At 34.5% G+C, this 14,697-nt stretch overlaps 1 protein-coding gene across 1 annotated transcript; it reads right to left on the reverse strand.

The window, feature by feature from the left end:
* Positions 1-1,752: 1,752 nt before the first annotated feature.
* LOC146930973 (transducin family protein / WD-40 repeat family protein) lies at positions 1,753-14,652 on the reverse strand. The gene is made up of 21 exons (XM_085702466.1): positions 14,162-14,652; positions 13,137-13,240; positions 12,932-13,000; positions 12,537-12,597; positions 12,291-12,430; positions 10,764-10,953; positions 10,402-10,463; positions 10,177-10,265; positions 9,992-10,061; positions 9,843-9,902; positions 8,776-8,922; positions 8,626-8,664; positions 8,477-8,514; positions 7,572-7,658; positions 6,624-6,789; positions 6,383-6,460; positions 5,622-5,758; positions 5,155-5,231; positions 3,889-3,958; positions 2,911-2,976; positions 1,753-2,302 (listed from the first exon to the last, which is right to left on the reverse strand). The coding sequence occupies exons 1-21, from the start codon at positions 14,548-14,550 to the stop codon at positions 2,168-2,170; spliced, it is 2,274 nt and encodes a 757-aa protein (XP_085558592.1). The 5' UTR covers positions 14,551-14,652; the 3' UTR covers positions 1,753-2,167.
* Positions 14,653-14,697: the final 45 nt, after the last annotated feature.

A 14,697-nucleotide genomic window follows, 5' to 3' on the forward strand; every position in this document is an offset into this window, starting at 1 on the left:
GCATGAATCAAAGAGTCATATTTAATTCATGAAAATAAGGGAAAACCAGTTGTATGTGATTTATCTAATATTCAAAATTGATAGTTTAATTTAGAATTAAATATATATTAATTATAGTTTAATGTTTTATTTAATTAATTTTCTTAACACTAGATTGAGTTGTGACATTTTATTCATGAAGATTTTGAATGTTATGTAGTGATTATTTTTGTGACTAAGTGTATTTAACTAATATATTATACTCTTAAAAGTTTTGAATATTATGTTCGTGATGTGATATAGTTTCAATTTGATTTCTTGCTTGTGTTTTTCAGTTATAATATATTGTTACATGTTTTCGAAACTCATCATTTTGTTGTTTATGATTGTCTGTGTTCGCGAAATCATAGAAAATATAGGTTGAGTTTCTTGGAGTGAAGTGGATGCCTTTTCTGAAGACCGATGACGTACGGAGCATCATATGACGTTTTAGACTATGTTTTTAGTTATTTTCTTTGCATTTGAAGACAAATAAGAGATCAGTTAGAGGAACATTTTTTATTATTTTCATTCGAGTCATTGTAATTCAGTTTGTTCCCTAATCATGCAACTCAATAGTTGTTTTGAGAGTTTTTATTCATAAATCATATAATTTGGTAAATCAAGACACTGCATGGAGAATCAAATGATTTGAAGGTTTTTGAAGACAATACAAATTGAAGAAAATTCATCCAAGTTCCAAGACATTTCAAGACGGAAGAACGCTCGAAAATGACGAAAAACAACAGAATTCGCCACATGGAGGCTGTCTGGTGTACCCCTGCGCATGCCTGTGGTGCACCGTGTGCATCATGGTAGGGGTAAATTTCACTATTTGCTTGTTTTACAAGCTACATTGAAGGAAAAAAAAACTCATAAATCATCTCTTTTGATTCGATTTTTCCATCGTTGCACCATCAGGTTTGATTATAATTCCTTTCCATCTCTTTCAATTCATTTCCGGTGATGAATTTGTTTTCTTTACTTCCCAATATTCTTAATTTTACCTATTTTGATATAAGTTTTACCTAATATTTTATCATATAAACATCAAAATAAAATGTCCTATGTTTATCTTTCAATTCATTTCCGGTGATGAATTTGTTTTCTTTACTTCCCAATATTCTTAATTTTACCTATTTTGATATAAGTTTTACCTAATATTTTATCATATAAACATCAAAATAAAATGTCCTATGTTTATTTTGTAACAAGTTGGCAATATTAGAGTTAATGTAATATTTTTTTTATCTCGCGATAAACCGCACAAACCGAACCAATCCAAACCGCATTGGTTTGGTTTGGTTTGGTTTGAATGACTTTTTAAAAATCAACCGAACCAAACCAAACCGCATGCTTTTTTATCTCGCGGTTTGGATGACTTTTTTGCTCAAAACCGAACCAAACCGCACCGCAAACACCCCTACATTCCATCATTGACCTGTTAACTTGTGCCTTGGCTAACCTGTCTAAATTTAAAACTAATACAAAGTATGAAAATTACCATCGTAAATGTCAATTAAGGATTGGGTTTCTTTCTATGGTGCAGTCGTGCAGTGAGTTCAAAGTTGTCTCATCAAGATCGGAAGGACCATATTTTAACATCAGAATTTCATATTAAGTACAAATCAAAAACTTTCTTACGACCACAGCCGTCCAATCTTGATCGGCTCTAAGGTCTGCACAAATCCTTGACTGCATATAATCCAATTCCCACTGATTAACACACGTCTATATAGCAACAGATAATATTGAATTTTCAATGTTAAATAGATTGTCAGAGATGGTTCGCTCTTTGTCCACCAAACCAAAAATGTCACAAGATTGATTTTGACCGACTACCCATATAAAATTAAATTTACCAATACTAAAGAAAAATCAATATGAGAAAAAATTTGCATAAGAATCTGAAGATCATAATGCTGTACAATGCATACATTTCCAATTCCAATTAACTCTGCATTTGATGCATTCACCTTTCCCCACAGTCAGATACAAAATGCACTGAATAATGAAAGGGAACCATGTGTGCACGTGTCTGATTATGGGTCAGTAAGCAGTACTCAGTAACTTGAGCATGAATCTTCCTTTTTCTTCATTTTTTTTCGAAATTTGATAGAAGAGATTAATAACCCAAAAGTAATTGGATTCAGCTTTGCTTTGATACTAGCTCGATGTCAGATCCTACTTCAGCAATCTTGGAGTCCTTAGAACCCTTTGCCGCTTTTGCAATACTCAAAACATCAAAGTCGAGTGCTATTTTTTTCACAAGACCCTCCAGCATCTGTTTGAAAAGGATTTGACAACGAAAATTTTGGTAACAAACATAAGTATGTACATTATGATTTGATTGTTTTTTATTTTTGAATAAACAATATTATTTCATTCTTGCAACTTTTAGTGTCCAAAGGGATGTCATTCCTTACGCAAATCATGTGCACCAAAACAAAGGTGTTCCACTGACTAGGATATGAAACTCTAATCAACACAGCAGTTTTTGCTAATAGGTCAGCAACGAGTTAAGATCCTCTCCATCTATTAAGTCTCTCCATTTCTTCCATTTGGAGAGATAAAGACACAAAGTTTGAAAATAATTAATAGTGGTGGGACCCACTTAGTGGTGGAACCCACTACATACTTTTTTGTATCTATCTCTAACCAAATGATATTGTCCATTTATTTTAAGCAAATGGAGAGAATCTTAACTCGTTAGCAACAGTAGAACGGTAATAAATGAATTGGATAATCAGGCTTCACTGAAGCAGATTATAACAAACAAGCAAAAATGAGTAGTTACAGCTATAAACATGCAGACCAGCTTGACTTACAGAAAAACTAAAATAGAAACTATCTGCCCAAAAAAGTCGATGAGATACAGAAACTTAAACATACCAGTGATCCAACAGCAACTAAAGCACGAAATTTGGAATCAGGTGCCACGTTTTCATCCTCGACAATCTGAACAAAAACAAAATGCATATTGGTATTATTCAGAAATGTAACATCTAAAAGTACCCAAATTCAATATTTTAAATAATGTAGAGATACTATGCACCTCTGCATCTTGAGGAGCTTTAGTTTTGAATAATGGCTTTTCATTAGTCTCAAATTAGCAATATTTAGGGGTAAAAATTAGAGATTACATATAATGGATTTTCACCACTTCCCAACACAACAATTCTATATTAGTTTTCTTAACAAGTGTGGGGCACTTGTTAGCATTTCCCTATAAAATATGTTTATCTTTTGTTACTTTTGTTACTTGTTAACAATTCTATATTGTCCTTTTTCTTCAATTTGAGGACTATTAGGATGCGATTTTTCTTTAATTTGAGGATATTAGTTTTTGGGATTGGGTGGGTGCTATGATAGAGGTCTGGGTATCACAATGATTAGTATGTGATGCTCATTGAATACTTAAATGGTTTGATTCTTCCCCCTTTGATAGCTAGCTTAATTATAGGGTTTTCCAAGTGCTTCGGTGCTCATGAGTTTGACACGCAAAAACAAGACAGAACATAACATACAGGTTTTGTTCTATATTTGGTGCATATAAAATGCACAGCAGAACATGACAAAAGTAGGGAAAGTGATATGACAAAACAAAACAGAATAAGCTACCTTCAGTTTTGTCTATGTGCCAAATGCAACATTAAGAGTTTCATTTTATCTCAAGAGGAGTACTCTTGGAATACACATTCTATGCCGATACCGAAAAAATCCTTAATGAGAAATCATTTTGTTCAAAATTATTTATTGAAATTTTGGCTTTTGATACAGCCTACTGCAATTGATGGAGTCGGTTTACCAAGTGTGCTAAGTTTTGGTGATGAGTTGTTTGAACCCAGGTAAAAATAGTGTACGACATACCTCAAGTGCTGCTGATAGAACATGAGATTGACCTTCTTGATCCTTAGATTCAATCAATAGCACTGCGTAACTGAGGATCGCATCAAAAGTCAAGGTTATTGCATGCTTACATTGTGGACCAATAAAATTGCAGTTCTGAAAGCAAATCACTGCAAGGATGAAAATTATGAAGCAAGAACTAATAACAAAATATCTACAGCCACCACCACCGCTTTACTGTCTATACTTAATGCAGCTGGGTGGTGAGGTTAGGTGGGGTGGCACACCAAGCAAAAAAAAAAAATCCAAATGCACCCACATTCAAGGAAACAACTTATTTAGGCCCAGTTTGGAATAGCTTCTCGGTTAAAATAATTTTAGCTTGTCTAGGGTAGATGAGAAGGCAACTACTGATAAGGGTAGTTTGGGCAAAACCAAAATATGGAGGGTTTATGAAAGGAAGGCTAAGTTTACTCGTGAGGTGTTTAAGTAATTAGTAAGTAATTAATAGGGTGTAAGTAATAGGAATATTTTATTGGTAATCTATTCTATAACAATATATAAAGGGGTTACACCCTTTTGAGCTGGATTTTTCCTTTCCAATTTTACCCTTCATTTAAACTATTTTCCTACTCGCTAGTAAATTTAGCCACTACTCTTCTTAGCCTTCCTTTCATAAACCGTCCATATGGGGTTTCCCATAATATCCTTATCAGTAGTTGCCTTCCCATCAAGGGTTCTTCAATTATTATTTTTTTAAAGATTTAGAGTTCTTCAATTATGAAAGTTTTTTAAGCTTAAGGGTATATAGGGAGAAGTTAAATGAAAGAAATGAAAAATTAGAGAAGTAAAAGCAAATTTCAACTTGTAAAATTAGTTTTTTGAAAGGAACTTACAAAACTAGTTATTATTTAAAAAACCCATACCCATTGCAATACTATTTTAACATTCCTTTTCTCATAAGGGCTGGCGTGAAGTATATTCAAACCATCTTTTAATCTCTTTTGGGCAATTCTTCTTCAAAAAAATCTTTTTTGGGTTATAAAAAACCGGAAAACACGGGAGCACTTCAAGGAGACTATCTTTTATTTAGAATTAACACACAAAGAACAACAAGAACTTTGAAACGCTAAACAAAAAAATTATAATACGTAAATATAAATGCAAGGGCTATTTGTGAAATTCTGCAGCTAAATACCAATAACATGTATTGGTATTTTCCAAAACAAAGTTGCTTCAACCTAGGTCAAGAAAAGACTTCGGTGATCGTTAAAAAGAATGACTTACTTGAGTATCAATGTAGAGTAGGATAACTGCAAATTTTTGTTTGTAGATGAACTACAACTTGAGAAAGCATCAAGAATCTGCAACTCAGACACAGCACAAGTAAATGACCAAGATCCACCACCAGAATTAACCAAAAAAAGATAGACAAATTCAATTCACATGATTCTTCAGAAATGGTTTTTAAATAAGAAAAGGGGCATAAAATGTATAAGAGAGTTGAATTAATCTAGTTAATTAAAAGCCAATGTATATATTGAAATAAATATATATGCTAGTAATACTTGAAACCAGAGCAATGAAAAGCTCTATTAATTAGAGAAAATATCAGTTCAAGCACTTTTTTCAAACAAAAATGTTTAACAACAAATTTTCTACATATATGTTGGTTTTCTAAACAATTCTTATAAACTTTAAATAATCCAGGTGAAAATAATAATAATAGTAATGATGATGATGATGATACTGACCTCACTGCGATGCTTCTGCAACCAGTTGTAGAAGCATGAATTCTTAAAGAGATTGGTGACAGCACGAATACTAGTCAACAGATTTGCAGGAATCGTTGGGTTTATGGTAACTTTCTTAATCACTTCCATTAAAATGTCTGCGTGTAACGGGAGAAAATCAATGAAACATTCACCTCATCAGCAAAGTACAAGAAAGAAACATGCAACAACAACAACTAAGTCTTATCCCACTAGGTGAGGTTGGCTACAAGGATCAAATGGAATTTGATTGTTCTATCATGAATTATCTCTCTAGCCAAACCATTGACCTTAAAACTTTTTTTATGGTTTCTCCTACAGCTTTTCTTGGCCTTCCTCTACCTCGAGCGATTGCCCTGACCTTCATCTAATTTTCTCTCCTTACTCAGAATCTACAAGTCTACTCCAGACATGTCCAAACCACCAAAGTTGAGATGCAACCATCTTTTCTACAACAATACTATCATTCCTAACCGTAACTCGTCTAGTATTAGCACACCTCTAGCACAACATTCCGATCTCCACTACATTGATTTACTTTCGTGTTGATTTTTATGGCCAACGCTTCATCTCATACAAATGGCCAACACTTCATCTCATACAACATTGCCAATGATATTAAACAATGCACAGGAAGAAAGATAAGTTTCAAAGTAAAAAGAGTGTCTCATATTGCAAAGACAGAATTAAACTTATTATTGTCATAATATTGCATTACAACAAAATGATGGAAATGCTGATACCTTTTTCAGATTCAAAATGCTTCTGAAGTGCAATAGCCCCGTCTGGGTGAAGAACTACCATCCTTGTAATATCAATTACTGCATACAGAAAGCACAACACTGAAGTAAGAAAACCATTTTCCTTAAGACCAGGGAAGTGTACTGATTAAGAAGCAGGCATACTAAAAAATAAATTTGATCCAATGGTTTTACAGAGATAACAGCACAACACAAGAAATAAAATTCAGAAACTTCAACTAACCAGGAAATATCATTGTGGTTGGCCATGATGATAGCATATTCAGTAGCAAGGCTATTTCAGATTCTGCAAATTTACTGGAATGATAATATGATGTATCTTTCAGTGTTTTAACAGTGGCATCCAGTCTGGTAACATCCAACTCGGTCAAAGACAACTTCTGATTTCCCTATGAGATTGACAATAGCACCAGATACTCAGAAAATTTTATTGCGAATTCATATATCATCATAACAGTAAGAAAAATAATGATGCTGCACACAAGCATGCTTTCTAAAACATGCAGCTCTATTATCCGTAGACACAGAAAATCCTGGCACTAATAATATCAAACACAATTCACTTGACTAGGGTTTATATTTTATATCAAAGGGCGTCATCAAATGTAGATCCTGTATATCAAACATTAAATGTAGGTCCCGTGTCTAACAGCAAAAGGCATATTTATCGTATGTGAAGTTAGGATGATCAATAGGTACATTGGATTTAGAAAAGTTCCCCAGTCCTTAACATTGTAGGTGAATTACATTCCTGGGAATACATGGGTGGGCAATGAGTATACCCATGTTTGTTACAAGATTGAGAAACAATTAATCTTGGGTATAACGGTTCCTGGGAATGAAATAACTTCCAAATTCCCATGAAATTATTCCCATGTTAAGGGTGGAAAGTGGAATCCTGTGGAATTTTAAATACTTTTTTAAATAAAAATAACTTCCAAATTTCCTAAGAATGTTAAAGAGTGTGCCAAACAGATTTTTTTAGAAATACCCAGGAATCAAACTCCCGACTTTATATTCCACGGTATGTTATTCCTAGGAATAATTTTTGAGTCCATGAAACAAACACCCCCTAAGTTTCTACTACCAAAAGGAGCCGTTTTAACATTACATATTACATATTAATAATTAATGGGAAAAAAGAACAAAAATAACCAATCATGTAGCCAACCTGGTCGGACAATAAGGCATTATTGAACTCGGCAATTTTTTTAAGGATCCCATCAAATTGAGCAGTATCAAAAACAAGCATCCCTTTCTGACAATGGAAGTAAAAAACTGGGCATTAGCTATCAAATTAAACAATTGCCATGAAGAATGAATAACTATGTAGCTCTGTTTTGTCAAAAAAAAAAAAAAACTATGTAGCTCTGCAATAAGGAGGTTTGAGCATTGGACATTTACAAAAATACAAAAAATCACACGATTTTAAACAGTAATCAATTCCACAAGTTGGATCAAACACTTGTACATTGAGCAATGCTCTATAAAGATGATATATTGACCTAGGTGACCATCTTATAAAAATAATTACTGTAGTAGTAAAATTAAATTCAGACTGCAAAAAAATGCATGCGTTGTCAAGCAATTTTCCTGAAGAGAAAACAAATTTGCAGCAAAGGTTATACCAAGTAAGATCTATCAGAATAATTTTTTGTTATTGAGCTCCACCTAGAGCCATATTGGCCTTGAACAGAATCAAGGTATCCTTACCTCCAATACACAAGAATACATAGACCACAATTATACCAAAGTACAAAATCTACAATCTCCTATCTTTTTAACATTGAACATACCAATCAGATTATAAATTTTTGTAGCCCTCGTGACAAAATATAGCATGTTAGGACTAAGGACATTGCGCCTTTGCGACATAACCTGGGTTTGACTAACGTATTGGGCAAAAGTAAATAACAATGCATTCCTTTATTTTATTTTATTCAAAATAGAAGTGTATAACTACAGTAAAAGGCATATCAGATCATCCACATTTTTTAGGCCTTGAACTCCTAGAGCTAAAAATTATCCCTCCAGACTATATCAGCAACTTCCAAAACAATGTGAATGAAAGCACACCTTAGGAATATGCTTGAAAGTAGGCTTTGCAGAGATATCTGTTGTTAAAACAATAGACAAGGTTAATTGGTACTGAGTTGCACAAGCACGTATTAAAACATTAATGTGATGGAATTCATGCAGGACAAAATAAGGTGAGTTTTAATTACCAGATGTGCGAGAAGGTTGACCTGGTACGTAAGCATTGGCTGAAAGAAAAAAAATGACAATAACCATAAAGTAGAAAAAGAATGATTGCAAAGATAATAGACATCATTGATCACCGTCAATTTATTATTATTATATAACATTGTACTTACAGCCGGTGTACGGATCACGAAATGAAGCATCAAAAGTAATATCTTTTTGTCCAGTATTTTGAAGTATGAACTGTACGACTTGCTCACGAAAAGAAAGAGGAAGACCCTCCTTGAGTAGCCATTTATCAGCAGCATCATATGCATTATCTGGAGACATTTTTTCAATTTTCTTTATTAGTTAGCAGATTATCAGTAACATAGACAAACCTTTTGGAGCATACAAACTACAAAGAATGCAAAGCAAAATTCATAGGGTTGCGTAACGAGGGCAAAAGGTTTGATTCTCAGCATATAAATACAAGATTAACAATTGCAAGTGAGAAGAAAACCAAAAGCAGAAATTGAGCAAGAAAGTAACTGATCAGACTAAATAGGTTGGTACATCAAGTATAAAGTCTTTGAAACCTAACACATCATTCCTAAGCCCTAAAATTGAAAACACTCGTCAGAAAAGGTATGATATTAATGTCACGTCGCAAGAGAATAAATGAAAATATTATGTGAATAGCTTGACAAATTCCTCTCTGCAATCTAAAGTCCTAACAAATTTCTCTCTACAATCTAAAGTACTGTGACTTAAGACGTCAAGGAATAAGCAAAACTGAAATGCAAAAGAAACAAAAATATGAATAGTCCGCACCAGTTTTATTCACAGATAGAGCCAAATAACTACTCTCTTTTTTATTACATTGAGCAGGCAAGCATGTATGCGTATACATATGCAATTTGCCTCTTGGAAATAAAAACAGCCTAACATACCAGTTGTTGGTTGACTTGACCCAAAAGTTCATTTTCAGAATATTAATATCTACTGTAATGATTATAAGAATAAATTCATCCACTGTTCTAAGTTCTTAGAATGAATTTGAACAATGTGAGAAACTATTGAAATAATTCAATAAACAATAACATGTTTTTAACTGACTTCCCAAAGACCATATAAATTCATTTTTTCAACGCACTTAAGTGAACAAACAGACAGTAACATCAATTGTCGTAGCCCAAGATAGTCAATCTCAACATTATTAAATCAATTAAAGTTGCAACATCGTGGGTAAATTTTGTACCTGATCGGTTGTATGGCAACTTCCTGATAGGCATACCATCTCCAATATCCACATCAAACACTGAATAGCCAAAAGTAAACTTTATTAGAATGAGTGTAAAGAAGGTAAACAAAGTGATCAAATGTCAAGAGAAAAATAAGGAACCTGACCATAATCATACTGAACACCATCGAAGAGAGGGCGATTTGATTCTTCAGGTCCATCAACAACTTCACCAATCTTTAGGAAAAAATAATTTGTTAGTAAAATTACCGACTGTAAAATCTTTTATATTTGGCACTGCAGAACTTGGGATTGATCAAGGGAACAGAATTACAGAGGTTAAGGGAATTACTTTATCCCATTTCTGTTCTGCCATGTTCCATGCATACGCAACTCCGTTATCTCCCTCTCTGACAACTTTTGTTTGGCCATCAGAAGTTCCTGTTCACAACCAGATGGGTTGTCGGATTATGTATAAAATTATCAACACAATACAAAAGGAAAAAAATCACTCAAACCAAATCATCAGATCATCAGATATCACTAGTTATATCTTAAAAAAGAGTTCAAATCAAACCTGGGATCTTCAGTGTATCCAAGCCTGGTAACTCCTCCAATTTCAATCCTCCAACCCTCTTTCTAGCATAAATTAACAGATGAAGCTGAGTTCATCAGTAATAGCAAGACATAATTTTTTCAAGTATGAAGTAATCTATAGAATAAAATTTTAAAAACAAAACAAAAACAGGAATACATATGGATCTACTTTACATGAAGTAAAAGTTCCCAAGAAAATGAAATCAGTTATTCACGGAAGACAAATGAACCACATTTTTCAGACTGAAAACTAGGGTTAAGAAATTCACAGTATGGACGGATAAGAGAAGCTGATGAAACGGGCATAACAAGTGCACTATGACAGCCCACAAAAAAGCATACCTACTAGACTTGTATTGAGAAAGTTGCGAAGTGTATAAATCAAGCTCTAGCTGGTCAGCAAAATAATCCTGATTTACAGTCCAAATGCGTACAATTCCATCGGAACATGCTGTCACAATATCCCCATTTTCCATAAATTTTGTATCCCAAACACAACCAGGATGCTCTATGCTCTGAACACAAACTCCATCTGAAAAATGTAGACAAAAAAAATTCAAAATTCCGAGTAGGGATGTACATGGATATCCATGGATGCGGATAGTGTGATATCCGTGTCCGCTCCGTTGGATAAATATGAAATCCGTACCCTATCCATATCCGTGCGGATATCCGTTTAGCGGGTAATCCGCGGATTTTGAGGTATCCGCGGGTTTATACAGATATCCATGGATAACATTTATAAAAATAAAATAAAAAAAATTTGTTTAATTTTTTTTAGGTAAAATTTAGAAACAAAGGTTCTTCACATGCATTTTCTTTTCTTTTTAGCAAAACATAATATCCATACATTACACAAACAACAAAGATCATTGACCCAACAAAAACATAAATAAAGTCCCTTACATTTGATAAAAATAAAGTTCTTTGATTTAACAAAAGCATAAGTAAAGTTCATCATATTCAACAAAAACAAAGCTCTTGCATCAACAATCCCAACCACTTTCACTTTCTTTTAAAGGAGCGTAATAACTAATAACACTCACAATACCTAGGGTTTTTTCTTAGGAAGTTGAATGGTATAAAGGTTATTTATGTAATTTACTCGGTTTAATAGCGGGTATGGATATCCGCGGGTGTGGATACCATTAAATCCGCATCCGTGTCCATTAACTAGCGGGTAGGTAAAAAATCCGTTTATTTTATCCATGGATATCCATTAAGGTATCCGCTGTGTCCGTGGTGGATTTTATCCGTGGATATCCACGGGTGCGGATTTTTTTGCCATCACTAATTCCGAGCAACAAGTCCCTGAGATGTGGCGAAAAAAACTAAAACTATCGGCAATGCTAAATAAAACGGATGCGTTCGAGTGGCTAAAAAGTTAAAACCCTAGATGCCTCACATGCACGGCAATTTGATCAGTGATAATGGAAGAGACAGGTCTATTCATATGATATACGAAACAAAACGTGTGACCATTTTCTTTTTCTTATAAAATAAATTAAACAAACAAACTAGTTTATATGGTTATACCTCGATATAAAATAGAAATAAGTTGCAATAACAGTAGATATTGGAAAAAAAACCAAAATGTTAATCCTGAAGCTACGGATTGTGAAAGTTGCAGCTGAGCTGTGGCCAAAGAGAATAGAATATCAAGCAGATTCTTACAACTGTTGGCCGGGGATGACACCCCCTACCCCCACAACAAAAAATTCCCCCATAAACTTAATGAAGACAGACCAAGATTAATTCTTACGCTCCCTAAGGACACTAAAAAAGAACAAAAGCCATGAAACTCAACAGTATTGAGTACATCACTAAAGCAATATATGCAGATAATATCAAATAAAAAGAAATCATCACCTTTCCATATTTTTGCAAAACGGTCTTCGCTACCACTGACAATAAGTCCTGATGCATGTGAATCAACTGAATAAACAATTGCAGTATGGCCAACCATCTCCATTAACACTTCACCACTTACTGCCCATAATCTCAGAGAACTGTAGTAACAGAAACAAGTCAAGCAGGTTATATATATTTCCTGATGCAGAGCAAGGCATTCAATATTTATTAAATCTAGAGGAGCATGTGCAGAAATGAACCCACCCATCATGAGATGCAGATAGGATTCCAAGATCAGACATCACAGCCAAGCCACGAACAGTATCTGTACATTCCTCAAAGGTTAGCATTTGTAGTGTTATTAGTTTATATTGAGAGTTAAGACACTAAAACAGCAAAAATATGCCGCACTCCCTGGCAGCATAAAAGAATATAATATGACTGCCAAAATCATGTTCACAAGGAAACATTATTGCTAAGACCTTTATGTCCTAAAATCGAAGGCACGGACCAAAATATAAAGAAAACAAAGTCTACCATTCCTCGCCACTCATAGAAATATGAGAGAAATAAACCAAACAAAAAACTATAAGCTATCCATTATAAATCGATGACAAAATCAAAAATTAAAATGTCTGTCTAAAGATGGGAAAGCAAACCTGCATGTCCTTGAAAAGTATGTAAACATGTTTTGCCCTTCCAGGTCTTTAAAGTAGTGTCACTTGAACCTAATATGTGAGAATATAAATAAGTTAACAAACTCACTTCAGTCCAATAACATTTCAAATGGTGTGAACTTCACATGACTCTGAGAGTAACCCAACAAGTGATAATGAAAAGTTGTTACCGAAAATGTATAAATACCTGTAACAAGCTCTCCTGTGGGTAGCTTTATAACTGCTTGAATCGGCCCCTTGTGAGCCTCCCATGTCTCTATGCATTGCCCATTCCTCCACCTCCTCAAAGTACTACACAAGAAATTCAGGCACTACGTTATTAAGACTAAAAAATCAAGATGCAAAATTTTACATATAGACAACCTAACATTCAGAAGTGTATCATCATGCTTACAAAATAATGACAAAAACAACAATAACTTAGTTGATCTACAACAACAACTAAGCTTTGTCCCACTAAGTAGTGTCGGCTACATGGATAAAACGACACTATAATGCTCTATCATATATAATCTCTATCCAATTCATTAATCTCTAGATCTTTCTTAATAGCTATTCAAAGTCTTCTTCTATCTCTAGTGATTTGACTATTCTTCATCTGATCTACTCTCCTTGCTAAAAATTCTACACAACCTCCGGCTACATGCCCAAACCACTTAAGCCAAATTTTCCACCATCTTATCTACTCTCTCTCTCTCTCTCTCTCTCTCTCTCTCTCTCCCTCCCTCCCTCCCTCCCTCCCTCCCTCCCTCCCTCCCTCCCTCCCTCCCTCCCTCTCTCTCTCTCTCTCTCTCTCATAACATCCACATCTCCACTAGGCTTATTATTCTTTACTGCACAACACTTTTATCCCACACAAAAGCGCTGATCTTACAGTTGTACAATAAAATTTAAATAATTTAGTCGATCTAAATCAAAAAAGGTTGGCTCCCCTCATGACCCAACAATTTCCACTTTCGTATAATGGTGACTAATCTCCGTCATTGAACCTGTGGAGCACAGAAAGTGAATTCTCAGCTCCGAAACGAAATTGAACCAAGTTTTCACCCTACGCAAGAAACATGATCGAACCTCCCACCACTTACTTAAGCACCTGAATCCCTTACTACTAAGACCAAACAATTGTCGATGTTTGATTCAATACATTAAATTACAAAACAAGAAATCAAGTAAACATAGAATTGAAACTAAAATAGAATTTGAAAACCCTACCAATCAATAGAAGATGAAACAAGATCACCATCATCAACCACAATACCAGTAACCTGCAATTGATGACCTTTAAGACTCTGCACCTTCTCACCACTATTCAAGTCCCAAACCAACACAAGAGTATCCATGCCACCAGAAACAACACCACCGTGTGGCAAATCAGGGTTCGGTGGAATCCATGATATAGGTCCCACAAAACTTGTGTGACCTACAAGAACCTTGTTCAAGACGAATTTGCGATTATCTTGAGTCCATAACCTAACCGTTTTGTCACGCGATGAGGTTGCTATTCCGCCGTTGTCGCCGCCGCAGATGGTTATTCCGCGAACGTCGTCTTCGTGGCCGTGGAGTTCACAGCGTAATTGGTATTCTTTGAAATCAATGTCCATTCTAAAGAGAGAGAAAAAGAGAAAGAGAGATGAACAGAACGTAGCAGCTGCTTTACACTCTACTTCTATATACCCAAAGTCCTTTGCTTCTTCAACCACCTTCCCTATATATTCTCTTTTTCTTTTCTTTTACAGGGTTAATTAAGT

Source organism: Medicago sativa, chromosome 4, assembly GCF_051527215.1.
Source record: "Medicago sativa cultivar Bolivia chromosome 4, Bolivia_mono, whole genome shotgun sequence".
Lineage (NCBI taxonomy): Eukaryota > Viridiplantae > Streptophyta > Magnoliopsida > Fabales > Fabaceae > Medicago > Medicago sativa.

Excerpts from the sequence above, each read along its gene's own strand:
- LOC146930973 (XM_085702466.1), bottom strand. The coding sequence starts at position 14,550 with ATGGACATTGATTTCAAAGAATACCAATTACGCTGTGAACTCCACGGC. Across the intron at positions 9,903-9,991 it reads TGGTGTTCAGTATGATTATG|TGTTTGATGTGGATATTGGA; the intron begins GTCAGGTTCCTT and ends TTGGCTATTCAG. Across the intron at positions 5,232-5,621 it reads TGCAGAAGCATCGCAGTGAG|ATTCTTGATGCTTTCTCAAG; the intron begins GTCAGTATCATC and ends TCTGAGTTGCAG.